General features: G+C 39.4%; 2 protein-coding genes across 8 annotated transcripts in view; both read left to right on the forward strand.

Moving 5' to 3' along the window:
- The first annotated feature begins 3,530 nt into the window (after positions 1-3,530).
- On the forward strand, positions 3,531-9,468 carry tph1a (tryptophan hydroxylase 1 (tryptophan 5-monooxygenase) a). The gene is made up of 11 exons (XM_020585280.1): positions 3,531-3,674; positions 5,595-5,729; positions 5,871-6,054; positions 6,138-6,238; positions 6,335-6,402; positions 6,486-6,682; positions 7,584-7,719; positions 7,808-7,934; positions 8,031-8,126; positions 8,357-8,490; positions 8,630-9,468. The coding sequence occupies exons 1-11, from the start codon at positions 3,585-3,587 to the stop codon at positions 8,802-8,804; spliced, it is 1,443 nt and encodes a 480-aa protein (XP_020440936.1). The 5' UTR covers positions 3,531-3,584; the 3' UTR covers positions 8,805-9,468.
- Positions 9,469-9,935: 467 nt separating this feature from the next.
- sergef (secretion regulating guanine nucleotide exchange factor) overlaps positions 9,936-18,541 on the forward strand; it is a 14,116-nt gene continuing 5,510 nt past the window's right edge. Inside the window, exons 1-12 of one of the 7 annotated variants that reach the window (XM_020585302.1) lie at positions 9,943-10,048; positions 10,344-10,482; positions 10,823-10,975; positions 11,303-11,386; positions 11,487-11,581; positions 11,755-11,815; positions 11,900-12,013; positions 12,115-12,177; positions 12,741-12,899; positions 12,991-13,157; positions 14,660-14,696; positions 17,175-18,535. In XM_020585302.1, coding sequence (XP_020440958.1) covers positions 10,007-10,048; positions 10,344-10,482; positions 10,823-10,975; positions 11,303-11,386; positions 11,487-11,581; positions 11,755-11,815; positions 11,900-12,013; positions 12,115-12,177; positions 12,741-12,899; positions 12,991-13,157; positions 14,660-14,696; positions 17,175-17,356 — 1,296 coding nt within the window. In that variant the 5' untranslated portion in view covers positions 9,943-10,006 and the 3' untranslated portion in view covers positions 17,357-18,535. Of the gene's footprint in view, positions 10,049-10,343; positions 10,483-10,822; positions 10,976-11,302; positions 11,387-11,486; positions 11,582-11,754; positions 11,816-11,899; positions 12,014-12,114; positions 12,178-12,740; positions 12,900-12,990; positions 13,158-14,659; positions 14,697-17,174; positions 18,536-18,541 lie in introns of those variants that run through there. The other 6 variants (XM_020585310.1, XM_020585325.1, XM_020585293.1 and 3 more) reach the window with 6 other exon arrangements.

Below are 18,541 nucleotides of genomic sequence, written 5' to 3' on the forward strand. Positions count from 1 at the left end.
TTTTAATCACTATAATTTTTTGGCATCACATATGGCGTTTCTATTTTGAATGCAGCAGGTGTTTATGGGCCAAGGTCTCACCTGTCCTGTTCTTATGTACACTAACGCCTGTCACCAAGTGGCATATGTTGCTGTTTGTTCTGCAACGAAAGAATTGGAGCTAATTAGAGAGATGTAGTCCTGTCACAGGAAGTGTATGTAAGCAGACCATTCACTGCTCTGATTAGTTAGTTGACTGAAGATCAGGTGAAAGACTGGAATTTTATTGATGAGGTCTTATTAGAAGACCTCGAATTCCCTGGAAATTCAAATAACACTAGTGTTATAACATCCTGCAGAAGTAATACAAAACAGAAAACAAAAAAGGGACATCATTTTGAATATTATTTGTTCTCCCATATATTTTAAAAGAATATGTGAACAATTTCAAATAAATGATGGATTGAATGTCAAGAAATAAAGCGAAGTTACAAGGCTAAAGTTAAGGATTTTTTAAACTTTATTTTTCTGGTTTTCTCCAAGTAATCTACTGTACCAATTTAAATGTTTTGCATAGGAAGATCCAACCCAGATCATCACACTAGTAAAAGAAGTACTGGTCAAGTTGTTGTTGTTTTTTTCATTTAGATTTATTTGTTAATATTTTCCCTGTTTTTGTAATCTGTGCTGCTGTAACACGTACACGAGGATGTGTAACTGCTACCTTTGTTACATAAAATTAAAGTAAAATTACTTAATTAAAAAAACAAGTTGAAGATTTAAGTAACAAGTGTGAACATAATTAATTACATTAGACCTAGATTTATAAACTATTAGACTTTTGACAGACACTGTGACCTCTGACCTCTCTGTGCAGAATGAGATAATTGATATGAGGTATATTAGTATTATTAGTATATGCCTAGTGAGATATGGTGCAGGTTCATGTTCTAATACATTCTAATGTTCTTGTTCAACAGTTTCTCAGTGCCTTAGGCTGAGATTAGCCAGAGAGATCTTTTGCAGCTTTACGCTCAGACACTGAGTAAATCCCTCTGATTGGAGTGAACAGAATTGGGACAGCTTCACTCAGCACTAACACAGTATCTCTTCTATACAAACCTCCACAGAGTAATCAGAAAGAATAAGAAGTTGTGGTTTACAAAGTATATTATGCACAGTTTGTACAATTTATTGTGACAGAGTATTATTGTTGTAGATACTTGTAGACTACTGAGGTTGAGAATGACCTAAAATCTTTAGTAATGGCTTACTTTTTTGTCTCATCCCTGAAGCTAATTATCACGAGACCACTATCCATGTGTGGTAGCTGGGTCACCAGGAGACCGAACCACTGTGCACCATCTTATTCATACTGCATTCCTACTCTTGTTGAAGCACTTGCTTCTGAATGGCAGATCAGATATGGTACGAGCTACGTATACACCACATTGGTACTTAGTGTGCTCTTTAAACATACTTTAATTCTGTTATAACATAATAGCAGAGTTAGTTTATTTGTGATCACTGCTGAAAACCCCTCACATAGATCAAATACATAATTTGTAAACTGGATGCAATATGAAATCTAATGAGCCTCTGACAGAACCTGTCACATTAAATAAGGGAGATCTCATCCAGGGGATGTCAAGACTTGAGGAGATCAAAGACATGACCAGAGCATCTGCAGAATGTAAGTTCATTTGGATGCGCTTCATTCTACTCAGTGCTTGGGCTTCATTAAAGGAGCAGCTCATTACTGAACCCTGAACAATATCATTCAGTTTAGTCATTTCCCTGCCTTTTCTTTCCTCTATCTATTTCTCTCCCTAAAGAAACAGGACACCTATTCTATGGGGAAATAGCAAGCCTTTTCTTTATGTTAGTTAAAAGTTCCACAATGTTCTTTGTGTTGCAAGGCGGCAGCAGCAGCATAGTTCTGATTTACAGAAATATACTGTAGAAACAATTTGACTGATAGAAGTGTGATTTTGTTCCCCTATCACAGGTAGAAACAACATTTTGAAGCTAGCCAAGTTTACTCTGTACAGGTAGATGGCAATATGATGTATGTATAAAGTTTTATGATTAATATAAAGATCATTTAGTCTTTAAAATGTTAGAAAAGCAAAAGATGACTGTCATATTTTCCCAGAGTGGTGATGTCTTTGCCTGCTAGATTTATCTTATTAATAGTTTAAGTAGTTTTTTTGTTTATCAACTAATCAATTAATTGACTCATTGTTTACTCCCTGCACATTCATGATTAATCCCTGATTCATCTCAAATTTCTTTTGTAAGGACATCAGAAACACAATGCTGATTACAGAAAGTTTTTGTAACTCAGGCTATGTCTTTCTATGATCAGCTTTGGGGTAATATATTATTTGTTTGCTGTAGTTATTATTGCTAAATGTGATTAACACTAGCTTCTACCTCTAACATAAGGGCGTACATTTGTTGTGCAGGCAATGTATATTGATTGTGTTTGTGCATTTAAGAAGAAGTGCTTGCCTTTTATAGGTGGACTGATAAGGAACTTAAGCTAACAGTAGTCAGGTAAACATGGCCACTGGTGCTTTGCTGATCTTGAGGGGTGGAGTTTCTGTAGCTGCAGGCTGATGAGAAATGCATTCTGGCACATGTAGTCACCAGTGGAGTGACACACTGTGCAGGAGAACGCTGATTCCTCTACCAGTATAAATGCTGCCAGACATGGTTTAATGGACCATGCTAACCACCAGAACAGACTGAATGCCCACATTATTAGTAGTGAATTGTACCTTTAAATTCCTCATTATGCCTGAATAATGAGGGGCTGACCTTACTAAGCTCCATCTAACAGAGAAGAGGAAGTTCTCTTCACTGCCTCCTCAGTTGCATAAAGCATCTGCTCATGTCACCAGTGACACAGGCCAGGACAACCTGAGACAAACAGCATGTGCCTCAGCTGCTTGTAACAGAAGAGCTAAATGTAATGACACAAAGGCATCTCATCTGCCCTATTTGGTGATTGCAGCAGTGGTGTTATCTGTTGAAAGTACAGTAATGAGGTTAAAGTAAGGCGAACATGCAGATTACTTCTGCTGCAGTACGTGCACAAGAACCCAGACTTGCTTACAGTGCAGAGGGATGGATTTTGAATCCTCTTAACCCTTTACCTCTTCTTAGTCTCAAGGTGTAAAGAAACAAGAACTGACTATTAAATGCCACCATGAGCAGGTTTGAGTCCATAGTGAATTATTATCCAAAGCAAATGTGTTACAACACAATATCAGTATTTACAGATGCTGAATTGAGTTTCGTACACGTATTTTCCATATTTGGTTTTAAAATGCATAGGGTTAAATGAGCCTAACATAACAAAATATCCAGTTTTTTCCTGGTGATGTTTCAGGCCTGTAGGTGAAATAAAAGAGCCTTTCTCCTCATGACGTGAGCAGAGCTGCTCTTTTTCCATTTGCTCCTGTGGGTGAGATTGATGTCCCCTCCTATTTCTCCCCGTGGTTAAATAGCAAAGAGCGCTGATTCTCGGGGTAGACAAGCCACTTTACACAGTGGAGATTATAATCGAACCTGTTACAAGGAAAAAGGCAGCATTCAATATGTACTCAAATAAAACAGAAGGACCACGTAGAGGAAGATCTTTTGATTCCATGAACATTGGCGTTGAAGAAAAACTGCTGAACAATGAGGTGAGAACTTAAAAAGAAAAACCCATTGCTTCCAGCAGGACTAATGGTGTTTTTCTCCTTATTTTAAGTGTTTTGTCGTGCAATGCGTGCTTGAGTGTGACGGGGACGGGGGGTCATTTATCTTGATGAATAAGCTTTTACTTTGTCATCAGTGCAGATTAAGCGGTTTTGTTTTACTGTAAGAGTAAGAGGATTAAACAGGGATACCTCCGAACATCGCGCCGGGAAACAGTCTCATAAACTTTATAGGAGAAATGTATTGTTTCAGTCACCACACAAATTCTGGCATTGTTTTTCTGTGTTTGAGCAATTTGTCTCTGCAGCGACAGACTCAATTTCCAGGTTGTATAATATTCATAAACGCACAAAATACAACAAAACAGTAAGCCAAACATTGAACCAGTCGAAGACAACATGTGATAGATGGGGACAAACTTTAGTATTTTTAGCGACCAGTCCGATTGTGTCTGTCACCTGAAACCTTTACGCAGCCTAACACAGCATTTAAAAATACACTTTAGGCCTTTTCTGATTAAGCCAATATCAATTTCTAATAAGACTGAATAACTCTTAAACATCAATCACCTGTCTCAATCTGAGGGGAAATATCTAATCGGTTTAGCCCAATTAAACAGCTGTGAATTAAAATCTGCCGTAGACACACGTTTTAAAAGCGTACTTTAAAATTAAACGTAAGGCTATGCGTTGCTATCATAAAGTTGGCATCAATAAAGGAAACAAATTATTTGAGGAGGCATAAAAACCAGCCTACTTTGCAGCCTAAATCCTGCGCTGCAGTGATTAAACGCTGCCTATGTCGATTTCAACACGCAGGGGACTAATAATAGGGTTCTCCGCTGTCTAAATGAGATTGCACTAAGGCGATTCTTTAAGACAGAGACAAGTTCATCTCCGTTAAACCGAGACGCAAAGACTAGACCCCGTGCAGCGTCCTGTTCAGCAGCACTAATGTTTTCTGGGATACTACCAACAAGGATCCACCGAAAGCTGGTCTGCCGCGCGTTCTACACAGTTCTTGAAAGGCGAATTATGGTAGGAAATATTCAACTGGTTCTTGTCTGCACCCCCCTCCTTTACTCTCTCTCCACAAATTAGGGTTATGTTCTGTTTTATTGCAAAATCTAATTATAGCCTAGTATAATGTAGCGCATCACTGGGCTAAACTATCAATCTATTTCAGATGTAGTACACCTACTACTAAAGTAAACGAGAACAACTCTCCAGCCAGTCAAAGCAGATGAATTTTTCTGTAGGTATTGCTGAAACTTTATGGTCCTATTTGTAAAATCTGACGCAGGATTACATGGAGCTTTCCCTAGCTTGTGCTGCGCGCCATGCGTCAGCGTGAACGCGCTGTCCAGGGTGCTGAAACGGACAAGCGGGTTGGTGGACACTGATCTCAGCCCTGTCTTTACTTGTTTCTATAGGATACTTGAAATACTTATTTTGATTATGTGCATGTATAGAAACAACCCCGGGGGCTGACAGCTCTCTGTGACTACAGGCTTACTGCTGTACATGTTGCTATTGATGCAGATTCATAAGATTAGATGCTCACAGGATTGCTGGATGGTGAGATGTTCTTAGGTGAATAGAAGTTGTGCACTCACGTCATTACCTGAATGAGCTGTGGTTCAATCCCGGGAAACACACTGTGGGAGCTGACTCCAGTTTTGTATAAATCCAATTTTGAAGCCTAATTTAATTACGGAAACTATGCAGCACAGAGCATGGTAATTTGCGATAAAGTTGTTTTTATCATTGTTCATACCACATCTCTAAAATAAGTTAATGTGTTTGCATCAGTTCTTTACTTTTAGGGTATAATTCTACAGGTGTACGTTTCTAAACATTTGAGAATAAAATATACAATATTTTAAATCTCTACTTTATTTTCAGATAAACAAATCAACCTTCACAAAAATTGAAGAAAACACTGAAAAGAAGAATAGCCCAGAAAAAGGGAGAGCAACAATCATCTTTTCCCTCAAGAATGAAGTGGGGGGACTTGTGAAGGCACTCAAACTTTTACAAGTATAATTTCAGTTCTTAATTATCTATCAATGTTTACCTTTGACTTATTCAGTCAATAGATTTTGGATTTTACACAAGTTGACTTACAGATAATAAAGCAAAGGCACATAATTTTAAAAGGTTTCTTATTGTGTCTTGCAGGAAAACCATGTCAACCTTGTACACATAGAGTCCAGGAAATCCAAAAGACGCAACTCTGAGTTTGAGATATTTGTGGACTGCGACAGCAACCACGAACAACTGAATGAAATCATCCAGCTGCTTCAGAAGCATGTGAATGCCGTGGACATGGAGCCTACAGATAACTCCTGTCTACAAGAGGAAGGTGTGAAAGCACTTGAATGAAAAGCTGCTAGAACATCATAAACCTGATTAACAGTAATAACTATTTTCTTCTTCTCTTCTCAGATATGTGTAATGTACCCTGGTTCCCAAAAACAATTTCAGATCTGGACAAGTGTGCTAACCGTGTCCTGATGTATGGTTCAGAGCTGGATGCTGACCACCCAGTATGTAGGCCAAAAAAAAACCTGTCTGGGGTGACTTTTAAATGCAGGCTCCTTTAATCTGAAGCACTGTCTTATTTGTATGTTCCTCTCCATCAGGGTTTCAAGGATAATGTCTACCGGAAAAGGAGAAAGTACTTTGCTGATCTTGCCATGGCCTACAAACAGTATGTTTCTGTTGTATATTATTTAATGATTTCTGAAATCTGCTTTTATTTGATATTTAAGAGACTTTGTTGTGTATTTCCAGTGGGGATCCCATTCCTCGTGTTGAGTTCACAGAGGAGGAGGTGAAGACTTGGGGTGTTGTGTACAGAGAGCTCAACAACTTGTACCCCACCCATGCCTGCCGGGAATACTTGAAGAACTTGCCACTGCTGTCTAAATACTGTGAATGTCGGGAGGACAACATCCCTCAGCTGGAAGATGTCTCACGCTTCCTCAAGGGTAGGATGTGATTTCCTCAATAAAACAATGCGTCTTTGCTAATTGTTTCACTTGTGTAAATGTAATTATAAATGTCCTATCTTTGATTTTATTTAATTGATTTGATTTGATTTATTCTTTCAAGCATGTAAAGACAGTCGATATGTCAACACACATAATTTCACACATATCCACAAGTGCTAATCCATTTTCAATTTGCTTATACCTAGTACATGCTTGAACGGGGCAGGAAGAAGTCAGACTTATCTAGTCCTACCCCATAACATCATCTTACCATCATTGGTTTGCAAGCAGTATCTCTACATAGATAAATTTGTTCTACACCACACAAGTAATATACTAAAAGATTATAACAGAGTGTTAACATTCTTACATAATTACATTCTTAAATAATTCTCTTCTACACCACACAAGTAATATACTAAAGAATTATTACAAAGTGTTAACATTCATACACCACACCCACAATGTTCCATCTAATTAATCATTAAGCCTGTTCTTGCATATATCTTGATTGACACATACCTTAAATTATTCCATAGTTTTACCCCACTTGTGGAAATACAAAATCAAACCAAAATTTTTTTGGTTGTACGTATAACATGAATTTTTAAATTTAACTGACCCCTTAAATTATATCCCCCCTTCCCTTTCATTAAATAGTTTTTGAATTCCCCCAGGTAATAAATTGTTCCTGGCTTTATACATAAACACAGCAGTCTTATATCCCACTAAATCAAAACATTTTAACAATTTAGACTGTATGAAAGCTCCATTGGTGTGATCCCTGTACCCCATCTTATGCACAATTCTTATCGCTCTTTTTTGTAATATATACAATGGTTGAAGTGAGCTTTTGTATGTATTTCCCCAGTTTTCAACGCTTTTCTTTTCTTTTCAGAACGTACTGGATTTACCATCAGGCCTGTGGCAGGATATTTGTCCCCTCGTGACTTCCTTGCTGGTTTGGCCTTCCGTGTTTTTCACTGTACCCAGTATGTGCGGCACAGCTCCGACCCATTATACACCCCGGAGCCGTGAGTAATATACATTACTACTGTACATACATATACATGTTCATACGTTGATGTTAGACCTAATATTCAGTGGTCTTTTACCATGTAGAGACACATGCCATGAGCTGCTGGGTCATGTCCCACTGCTAGCAGAGCCCAGCTTTGCCCAGTTTTCTCAGGAGATTGGTCTTGTTTCACTTGGGGCCTCTGATGACTCCATTCAGAAACTGGCCACAGTGAGTGACATTCACATAGACAAACTTGAAATTCAAAGTTAGTAAATACAGAATAAACATCATAATTTCTTTCTGTTATTCTCTCCTGCCATGCAGTGCTATTTCTTCACGGTGGAGTTTGGCCTGTGTAAACAAGAAGGGCAGCTGCGAGCATATGGGGCAGGACTGCTGTCATCTATCAGTGAGCTTAAGGTAAACACATTTGAGCACTGCTATACAACGGACACCTTAACACAGTCTTACTTGTGCCGCTTTGGTTATAATTGAGCTTTTCTGTTGATAATCTTGATGAAATCTATGCTGGTAAAAGAACTACATGATTTTTCCTATTGAAGCTCTCTTTGATATGAAATAAAATACAAAACGACCAAACTGTTTGAGTACAATGTTTGCAACATCTGTTCTGTGTTGCTTTCATATAGCACGCACTCTCCGGTAATGCAAGGATAATGCCTTTTGACCCCAAAGTTACATCCAAACAAGAATGCATCATCACAACATTTCAGGATGTCTACTTTGTGTCAGACAGTTTTGAGGAGGCCAAAGTCAAGATGAGGTGAGCTTGGTTGCTCAGTATCTTAATACTAATTTAACATAAGGAATCTAAATACGATTATCCACAAGCCACATTGTTTTTAACATACAATTAAATATCTACAAAATATTATGCAACGATAATATAATGTCAATTTCAGGGAATTTGCCAAGACCATCAAGCGTCCCTTCACAGTCCGATACAACCCCTACACCCAGAGTGTAGATGTGCTAAAAGACACTCCCAGCATCAACAGCGTTGTGGAAGAACTCCAGCACGAGCTTGACATCATTGGTGACGCCCTTAGCCGGCTGAACAAGCAGCTGGGTGTCTGACTGCCCAAATTCCAGTTTACGTTAACTACCTGCCGGGCATTACAACTTGTCGTGTCATCCCCAAACACCTCTGCAGAGATCCCGCTTGTGTGTTGCCCTTTGTTAGTTGCAATGAATGTGCACTGCTTTTGGCAAAATGCTCTGTTGTCCCTACTGCACGGTTTATGTCATATACAATTTTCAGCAGTGCATTAGGTATGTTTAGCCACTGATATCAGTACATTCTGCAAACCCAAAGAGCTGCTTAATTGGTGACACTGCTTTGTACTTGGCTAAATTGGAGTTTAATGTGGGCATCCCCAGCTGTTACAAACACAGATGTGGTTTTTAACTCCTATTATCAACTGCTGTTATACATGATCATGTGAATTTTTTGTAAATCATTTCTTTCACATTTCAGCTCCCTGACATCAGTGATATGTATAAAATGTGCTTTGTTAGTATTTTGTTTTTGTGTGTGTGTGTGTGTGTGTAAAACATTCCTTGTTGTGTGCCGAAATTATGAAAGTGAAAACTGGTGTTAAAAGAACATTTTCCTGACTGATTATGATAGATTTGGCCCATCTATTTTATTTTAAAATGATGAATTTGAATACCTCCTCTTGAAGTGAAAATAACTATAGTACTCCTGAAAACATTATTTTTCTACTGTAAAAAAACAGACATCATTTAATAGCATATGTATTAAACTATTAAAAAAAATAAAAGTGTTCATTCAGTCTTCACAGCGTGTAAAATGCTTTGTTACCTGCTGACTTTGTACTTTTTGGTGTCATCTCAGAGATTTGGTTGTGGATAATGGATGCTGACGATGAAGCTGATGATGTTTATAGCGATGCAAAATGATGGCAATGAAGACTTATAAAGGGTTTATAAGCTGTAATTAATGTTCAAGAAAATCACTTACTATAGTGTTTTACAGATTTTTGGGTTGTGGAAATTCCTCTTCTAGCATGACAGATTCAAACCATAAAGACTGCAGTTATTAATTTTATGAAGTAACTGGCATATCATATTCTAATAAGTAATGTTATGATCTTGTGCAGTCATACATAGTAAGACATTAATACAGTGAAACAGGGTTCCCAATTTGTAAAATGGGTACCACAATTGTTCTTTCATTTCTGAGCATCACATACACACAACCTCCCAGCAGTTTGCTTCACGACAGTGTCGCAAATCGTACTAAGCCTTGGTACTCCATGGAAACGAGCTCGCGACTTGAGTTTTGTTTACACTCTTGGGTAAGGTCGTTACCTTCACCGTTAAAGTCTGATTCTTCTGTGTCTAGGTATATCGTTTATCAGTTTCAAGTATTCACCACCAGCAGAGTGACACTTCACTTTCTGACATTGTTAACACTACTCAACGTTAGCTTAGCGCTGAACTTGGTTAGCTCCGACATAATAAAGCTAAAAGTACAGCGAAACAAGTCAGCCCTTAGACTTGGTTAACGGTTAGCTGAGCATTACCAGAGTTAATCTAGTGTTAGCTGCCTCGGTGTCCTGTACACTTAGTGACTAATACTGTTTATGTCAGGGAGCTAACAGCTACGGGCAGCTGGGACTGGGACATGTGGAGGACCAGTCAGTGCCTCAGCTCTGTGACCTCACTGCTTTACAGAACAAGGCAGTCCGGACTCTCAGCGGCGGCGGGGGTCACTCCGTAGTCGTTACCGGTAGGTTACTATTTGCTCTCCATTTTGCACTTTACCTCTTAAATACATTCCTCAGTCCGCCTAGTAGATGACAAACTACTCTGAACAAGTTTTCAGAGGTCATGTGGCGCCCCCTGCTGGTCAAATAAATGATTTGTTGACGTTTGCAAGACAAGTTTTAATACGTATAATTCTGATTGGACCAGTTGTGTGTAATATATGTTTTTCCATACAACAGATCAGTTACTTTGTTTTAAAAAATTACATAACATGAACTACAGCTATTGTTCTCTCTAAATGTAATAAAATCCTGCATATTGCATGTTCTCCAAATGTTTGTGATTTATTTTTTGCTGGACAGAGAGTGGAGAGGTGTTTGTGTGTGGACAGAATCACAGAGGCCAGCTGGGACTTGGCCATAATGCAGACATCTTGGCTCTTCAGCTCTGCCCCAGCCTGAATCAGAAGGTCACAAATGTAGCCTGTGGTTGGGATTTTACTCTACTTCTCACTGGTGAGCAACTTTTGAGGCCAGAAAGTGATACTCAGTTTTACATGTGCACTAGGTTCAGAAGGAGATGGCAGGTGAATTGTCTCACATGGTCCTAGGCAGGTATGATGGATCAATATGAGGAGATTTTGTTTATCCTTCAGGGTACTGCTTGAAGTGGGCTGGTATGCACTAATACACAGTGCTGGCACTTCTACAGCACCGGGACCTGCACTTCTCCCGAGTTGCCAGTACTCTTTTCTGCCCTCCTTATTGGTTTGTTTGAGATGCGCTGCATCTTACCCTGACAGCAGACTAGAGCAGACCATGCAGACTGTTTCTGTCCTTTAGGTAAAAACAGCTGGTGTTTCTGTACAGTATATCCGCAGGCCTGCAGATTTTTCCCAAGGGAGTTAAACAGAACTCATAGCAAAGGTTTGTTAAAAATGGAAATGACAGAGAAAACATGGAGCTACCTTCCACCTATTAGTGTTTTTTATGATTATTTGTTGTTTTTTTAATATCTCACTGACAGATTGTGGTCAGGTACTGGCATGTGGCTCCAATGCATTTGGACAGCTGGGTGTTGGACCAACAATCACACACTCTGCAGATATACTGGTTGTTGAGGTGAGCACCTGGTCAGGCTTTATTTTATGGAATGCAATATATCCACTCTAATGGCTGCCATGCCTTTATCTAATCAGTCAAGAATGACCAAATTTGATACAAACCAGCTTCACCACATGATCAGTTTGATGAGTCCCTTTGGAGCAGATGCCATTGTGCTTATTTGTTCTCAGTGTCTGAAGGAGCTAGTGGTGAGTGTAGGAGCAGGACTTAGACACTCACTAGCTGTTACTGGTAAGTTAGCACCATGCAGCTGTCCTCAGTATGTATTCATTTGACAGTCAGGGCACAAATACTAATTTTATCTTCTGCCTTCAGACTCAGGTTGTGTGTATCAGTGGGGCACTGGTCTTTTCAGTCAGGCTAAGAGAGCACTCAGTCCACACCCCGTCCCATCACACCTCAGCTCTAAGGTGCCCTTGCTAGTACCAGGTAAGTAAAACTGTGCTTAACGAAGCTACAGAGTGCAAGTTTTTATGCCATATGCCCTTGATTATTGATGAATGTGACAAATATTTGCACTCATGTTTCAGGTCTGGATAAGAAAACATCTCACCTGGTAACTGCAGGATCAGCACACTGTGTGTGTCTTACAGGTATGACATTAACACAGTGTCATTATGCTGTGTTCATGTTAAATGTGGTTTTATTTAACATCTAAATAAGCCACTGACTAAAAAATATTCACATAAGTCTGGAATTACCTGGAAGGCAGCAGAAGAGCTGAATTTGTTAGCCCGAGGTGTAAAAAAGCAAAGCTTCATTTAGCAGTCTGATTTTGGATATGGTAATTCAAGTGATTTGAACTAGATAAAAATGCCCATAGTGTAATCCAATATAAAGAAACCTGGAAGCTCTTTGCTTAGAACAAAATCAACATTTGTGTATAAGGTCAATGTATTACATACAGTAAAGAGCAGAAGACAAACATAGGAAAAGCTACAATTTAAAAGCAAATATGTATTGTATTTCATACTGTTGTTCTTCAGGGAGTATTTGCACTTTCAGGTTGTACTAGTGACTTCATGTCCATATATCATTATGGCTGGGCTCCCTTCTGTCTTGTAGTTAGTTGAACAGTACCACTCAGATGCTGCTCTACTTTTCTGCTGGTGCCTTTGTTGGATGAAGAGTCATGTTGCTCCTGTCATGTGTGCAGAAGACGGTGATTTGTTTCTGTGGGGAAGTAACAAGCATGGCCAACTGTCCACCACAGAGCCGTTCCTGCCCTCTCCCACGCTTCTGAAGCGCTCACTACTGGATGGAGAGAAAGTTATAAATGTGTGGAGTGGCTGGACACACACTGTTGCTCAAACAGGTAAAATATAATACCTCTGTTGTTGCTCACCAGTTTGAACAGGAATTAAAGGAAAGCTGCCCTATCTGAACAAGGTCATCATCCATTTCAGAGAGTGGGAGAGTGTTCACATGGGGCAGAAGAGATTATGGGCAGCTGGGCCGGCAAGCATCAACTAGTCAGAGCATGGAGAAGAAGTCTGCTGGTCGTTTAGCAGAAGGTGAAAACCAGGAGGCCTTCCTCCCTGCAGAGGTTGAAGTCCTCAGTGGAGCATCTCAGGTAATATGTCTGAGTGTTTTGGCACTTCTGCTGGATGAAAGGCCCAGAGGACAAATACCAGTAACAATGAAATGTGATAATATTATATATTTTATGGGCTCTTCCTAGTGTGGCCGCCAACCTTGTGTTTTCTGAAAATGTCAGTCCAGCAGGGGGCAGCAGAGAGCCACAAATAAAAGGCATCTGAAGCTTGTTTGAGGAGAAACAGTGCTAATGAATAAGAGCAAGGCTCAGTGACAAAGTGGGTTCTTAATTATTTGCATCATCATCTAGAGTGTAAAGCACACACACTCACACTTCCAGCATCTTCCACTTGGTGAGAACCACTTATATTTAGTGATAAGAGCGGTCTATTCTCCCATAAGGGCATCACAGGATTGTATTAGTTAACCTGCAGTCCAATGGCAGCTGCATGTTGGAAAATGGGTTTCCAATAAGGTGGATGTCAGGGGCAAAGCCAAGCTCTGGATCATTGTACTGTGCACAGGTCATTGCAGCAGCACTGTGTTAAGAGGCATAGTCCCCTTGTGTGTTTAATGCTAAAGGCAAGATGGATTAACTGAGTGGACAGTGAATCTCACTGCCCAGCTCCATGTTAGTCATCCTGACACTGCACATATAAACCCACATTGCCACTAGTTGGAAAACAATAGCACTTTAAATTGGCATATTTTTATTCTCGCAGAGCACTTTGGAGGTCAGGATCAGATTTTAAATTTGTTTCCTTAATTCCTGTAGCAGCAATGAAAGGGAAAGTCCATGGCTAAAGGGCCATTAAATGTAAAAGCTTTTGGTCAGCAAAAGCAGGGCCATGCAGCCATCCTGAAACATTTACATTAACCCCCCCAGACAGCACAGCACAGGGTTTTAGTGTTTATGAATAAGCTGGTGTCTTTGTTACTTAGCCTAGCCTCATGGACAAAATAATAGAAGCACATGTCATTATACTGCAATACAGTTCCACTGCTGCACAAACTGCAGCTTCCAAAATGATCACACAGTTGAATCAGAACTTAAAAAAAAAAATTTCAACAACAACTGAACATTATCACCTTTGTGAAGGGAGGATTCATCGACAGACTGTTAGCTCAGACTGCATTAGCATTAGTTTTAGCTACAGTGTAGTTGTACCTAATAAACTGCCAACTGAGTGTATGCTGCAGTTGACTGCTATGCTTTCTGATAATGTACTGTGGGGTGTGTGATTTATATTGAAGTGTCTAATTTGTCCCCTCAGTTCCTGTAGTTTTCTAGTATTTACTGTCAAAATCATTGTCAGTGTTATCTGTGTTGGGCCCACTCATGCTGTATGCAGTATTGAATAAAAGTTGGATGACTTCATCTTGTTATATCAAATTTTATTTCACATTTTTAGAGCAGGTTTGGTTGCAGAGTATCTCAGTATCTGTGGTGGCAAAACATGTCCTGGATATTACAGCTTTAAAATGGTCTGTGTGCTTTCAACGTGGATTTTAAACCTTTTCAACTGGTTTTCTTTATAGATTGCTTGTGGATCTGAACATAATCTTGCCATTGTAGGTGAGTGTATTCCTTCACAAATACCAACACATTCCTCATTTCCTCATTTAGCTCATTTTCTATGTGGATTTAAAAATCTGCCTTATGTGCCATTGGCTGAACCTGTAATGTTGAGAGAAAATCGATAAGCATAAACATCAGACAGTATACAACTACGCTGGAAGCGTATATTGATGAAGAGAGGTTTCTGAGAAGTAAAGCAAAAATACTGTAGTTTGAACTTAATAGTTTCAGTAAGTGCATGTGGCTGAAACAAGAGACGTTTCTGTCCTGACATGACTCTGGCTCTGACTGCATAAAGGAAAAGGGAATACACATAGGTGAGGCTAAACTACTTTGAAGTCATCCTCCTCTCTGTACCCACAAATTAGTAAGGGAACCGTCTAATACATTACAGTTTAACATCAGTCTGAAATATTAATCCTTCTGCTAATGCTGCAGAGAATTTCTCAGGTCAGCTCATTGCTCTGTGGCCTTTGCATCAGGAAGTAATTACAGCATGGATAGATGGGTATCACTGACAGAAGCAATTACCCGAACAGGCCTGTAAAGGAGCTCAATTAAACACACACACATTTATAGTCATTGTTTTCCAGTCAAATATTTAGAGAGCAATCTCCCTTTATCTGTATAAGAATAGAACACAGGCACTGCAGTCACACACATTCATGAAAAAAAATATTAAACAAACACAGACACATCTGAGTGTTTGTGATCCATTATCAGATTTATAAAGAGAGTATATGTGCTTTCCAAGAGTCTTTTGCTTTCTCATAGTCACCAGCACTATAAAATATTTTGGAAGTAATGTCTTTTGCATTGAATTTTGAACACTGACCTATTTTTTTTTTTTTTTTTTTTTTTTTTTTTACATCAGCATGAATGTGAATACTGCATTTGATCACTGAAATACAAAGTGTTCTATTAGTAAGGAGAAACTGAACATTGCTTGTATTTCTACAAACAAATGGCCATCCACCTTTGATGTCCTGACCCATTTAAACAGTAAACTGCATGTGCCATTTTATTTAGGAAAATTGTTGAGGCGGACATTTAAATGACAGTTCTCACAAAGCCCTGCTCTGTGCTTTCTGAAGTTCAGTTATGTAATGAGAGAGCAGGACTCATGTGAACCTCCTGAAGGTTGCTCTTTGCTCTCTGCTCTCCTCTTTTCATCCTCCCGTCTCAAGCGCGGTGGCAGGAGCAATGAAATAGCAAAACAAGATTGGAAGCAGAGACCCGAGTGCTGCTATTTCTGGTGCTGAAGTAGGTCAGGCAGAAAGGAACGGAGAGCATTGCATGCTGCTTATATCTGTTCAGCCCTTTCCCCTTTTCCCCATGAGGAAGTGCTTCTTGTGTATGAATTTCATCATCGGTGGTCAGAGGTGGGAGATAGGCCAAAGACGCAGTGGGCATAGCTCATCCAATCTGAGGAGAGATTATTTTTAATGTGAACATTGTGCACTTAACGGGAATGTCTAAGGACAAACACCAGATCCAGTTTTAACTCCTACTTGTAGTATTATGTCACATTGAAAAAGGTGTCTACTGCAGATTGTGTTGCTGTTAATTAAGTGTGAAATTTTAAACTATGAAACTCTGAACCAGTAAATGGCTTTTGGTTTGAGTGTCTCTTTTTTGTGTAGAATATTGTGCAGGCACTTTGTTGTCATGGAAACACTGATGTGCTGTACTCCAGTCAGTGAGTCCATGAATTAAGCGCAGCATCAAAATAAGATTCTTTTCCCCAATGAACAAAACATTTTAGCAGATTAAGTTTACTATTGAATGAAAACCACATTATTTACCAACTAACCCTAATCAAAGATGAAGACAAATACAATCCAGTTATAGGTGCTTGTTGTATTTTAAATATAGGGCTACATACTGTATTGTTAATGCATAAGTCATATCTGGCACAATGTCACACTGACATAAGCTGCTGGCATGATATCTTGGTGTGTTAACTGATGAAGGCATATGTTTCTGTTGGCAAATCTAAATTTCTGATGCTGCTGTTTTTTGGAGAGAAGCTAAAAAACACAGAAAGACAAAGAAACCACTCAATGAAATTAATGAAAAGATGGCATGAAAGACACACAATTGCAGGATGGGGAAAGCTTGAAGATTTGTTATCCTTGAGAGAGCAAGCTCGCTTCTGTTGCCATGGCACTGGAGCCTGTTAGGTAACTGTGTTGCCATGGCATGTGTCTCCTCGGTGATGCGGACCTGACCACACCCACTGACAAGCTCACCAGCCCCGAAGAGCAGGGAGGCTTTTATTGCTGGTCCAGTGTCAGTGTTAGGAACAGAGATGCTGTGTGTATGTTTGTGTGTGTCGGATTACATGCTTTGTTTTTGTTTTTCGCACCCGGCCGTTTTTTTCCAAGCTGCTAATTTTTAGCCTACATGTAACAGCGATACAGCCACATCTCTTTTGTGTCAGCTCCACTGACCAATAACCCCTCTCCTTTTCAGAGGGGTGTCTCTTCTCTTGGGGCTGGAACGAGCACGGAATGTGTGGAGATGGTTCACAGACTGACGTCTTTCACCCTCGGCACATGCCTGGTCTCAGACCTCTTCTCATTGGCTGTGGAGCTGGACACTCTATGGCTGTGTGCACTGCAACAAATAGTTCTGCATTGACTCCACTTCACTAACATTGCAACAGCAACATTTATTCAACACATGACCGAATAAAAATCACAACAATTTTGAAAATTCACATATTTCTGACTGATTTTGTGGCTGATTGGTGTTTTGCAAAGCCCATAAATTTTATTTTAAGCACCTTCGAATACCATAACATTCGTCTTCTAAATGGCTACCTTTGAACAAATCAGACAACAAACTGCAGTTGTCATAAACACTGTCATATTGTTGGACACATGCTGAGTTATGTCTCATGTGGACAGGCAATCATTTCTCTGATCAGCCATCACTTTGATGGACATGACTAGGGGCAATGGCTTTGCAGAACATGGCTATGTCTATGGCTTCTGGTCCTCCTGACATGTTTATCTTCTTGAATGAAGCTGTTATGGCCCATGTGAGGGATGGACCAGACTGATACTGTACCTCCACTTTCCCATGTCATCAGTTTTATCTCTATAATATTGCATATGAGGAAGCAGTCAGTCTCTGCACATTGTACTGCAAATCACTGTCATCTCATGATTTCCCACTTACACATACAGAACTGTATTTCTTTCCTAAATGTCCATCACTTTTCTGTATTCTGTGTCATATTCTTTGATATTATGTTGATTATTTTTGCACCACATCCATACTGTATGCTTCATAAATCCCTCTTGGGAGAAACAATGCTGCATTTGACCCAACCTAAATATTTATAAGCTGTGGGTGTCCGCAGTGCAGCACCCAGGTACCTGCTGCAGGCCTTAAGCCTGTGCCTTGGACAGGGGCGCTAACAATTCTCAGAATAGCTCAGGGATAATGTCTGTATTACATCTGCTTTTTAAGTTCTTGTGTATGTTTATGTAAACTAAATGAGCAAAACGTCTCTGTCACTGATGACAGTTAAATTATTGTGCGTTTACCTGGATAAGTCTGAAAAAATACATCAACACTCATTGAAAAGTTATCATTTATCTCTTTCTTTTTTTAATTACTATTTATTGCACAAGCCTGAACTGTATTGGTCAAAAAAGACACACACACACACAAAAAAATCCCTAAACAACAAACCAGTCATAATGATCACCGAACACCTTACTGAGATAACTAACCACAAAATGGACGGTGTTCAAAACACACACTGAAGTCTCATGAAATGGCACACATTAGTTGCCTCTTAGTTGTGATACTGGTACCATTAATGATAA

The sequence above is a fragment of the Monopterus albus genome, unplaced genomic scaffold (genome assembly GCF_001952655.1).
Source record: "Monopterus albus unplaced genomic scaffold, M_albus_1.0 scaffold7.1, whole genome shotgun sequence".
Classification (NCBI taxonomy): domain Eukaryota; kingdom Metazoa; phylum Chordata; class Actinopteri; order Synbranchiformes; family Synbranchidae; genus Monopterus; species Monopterus albus.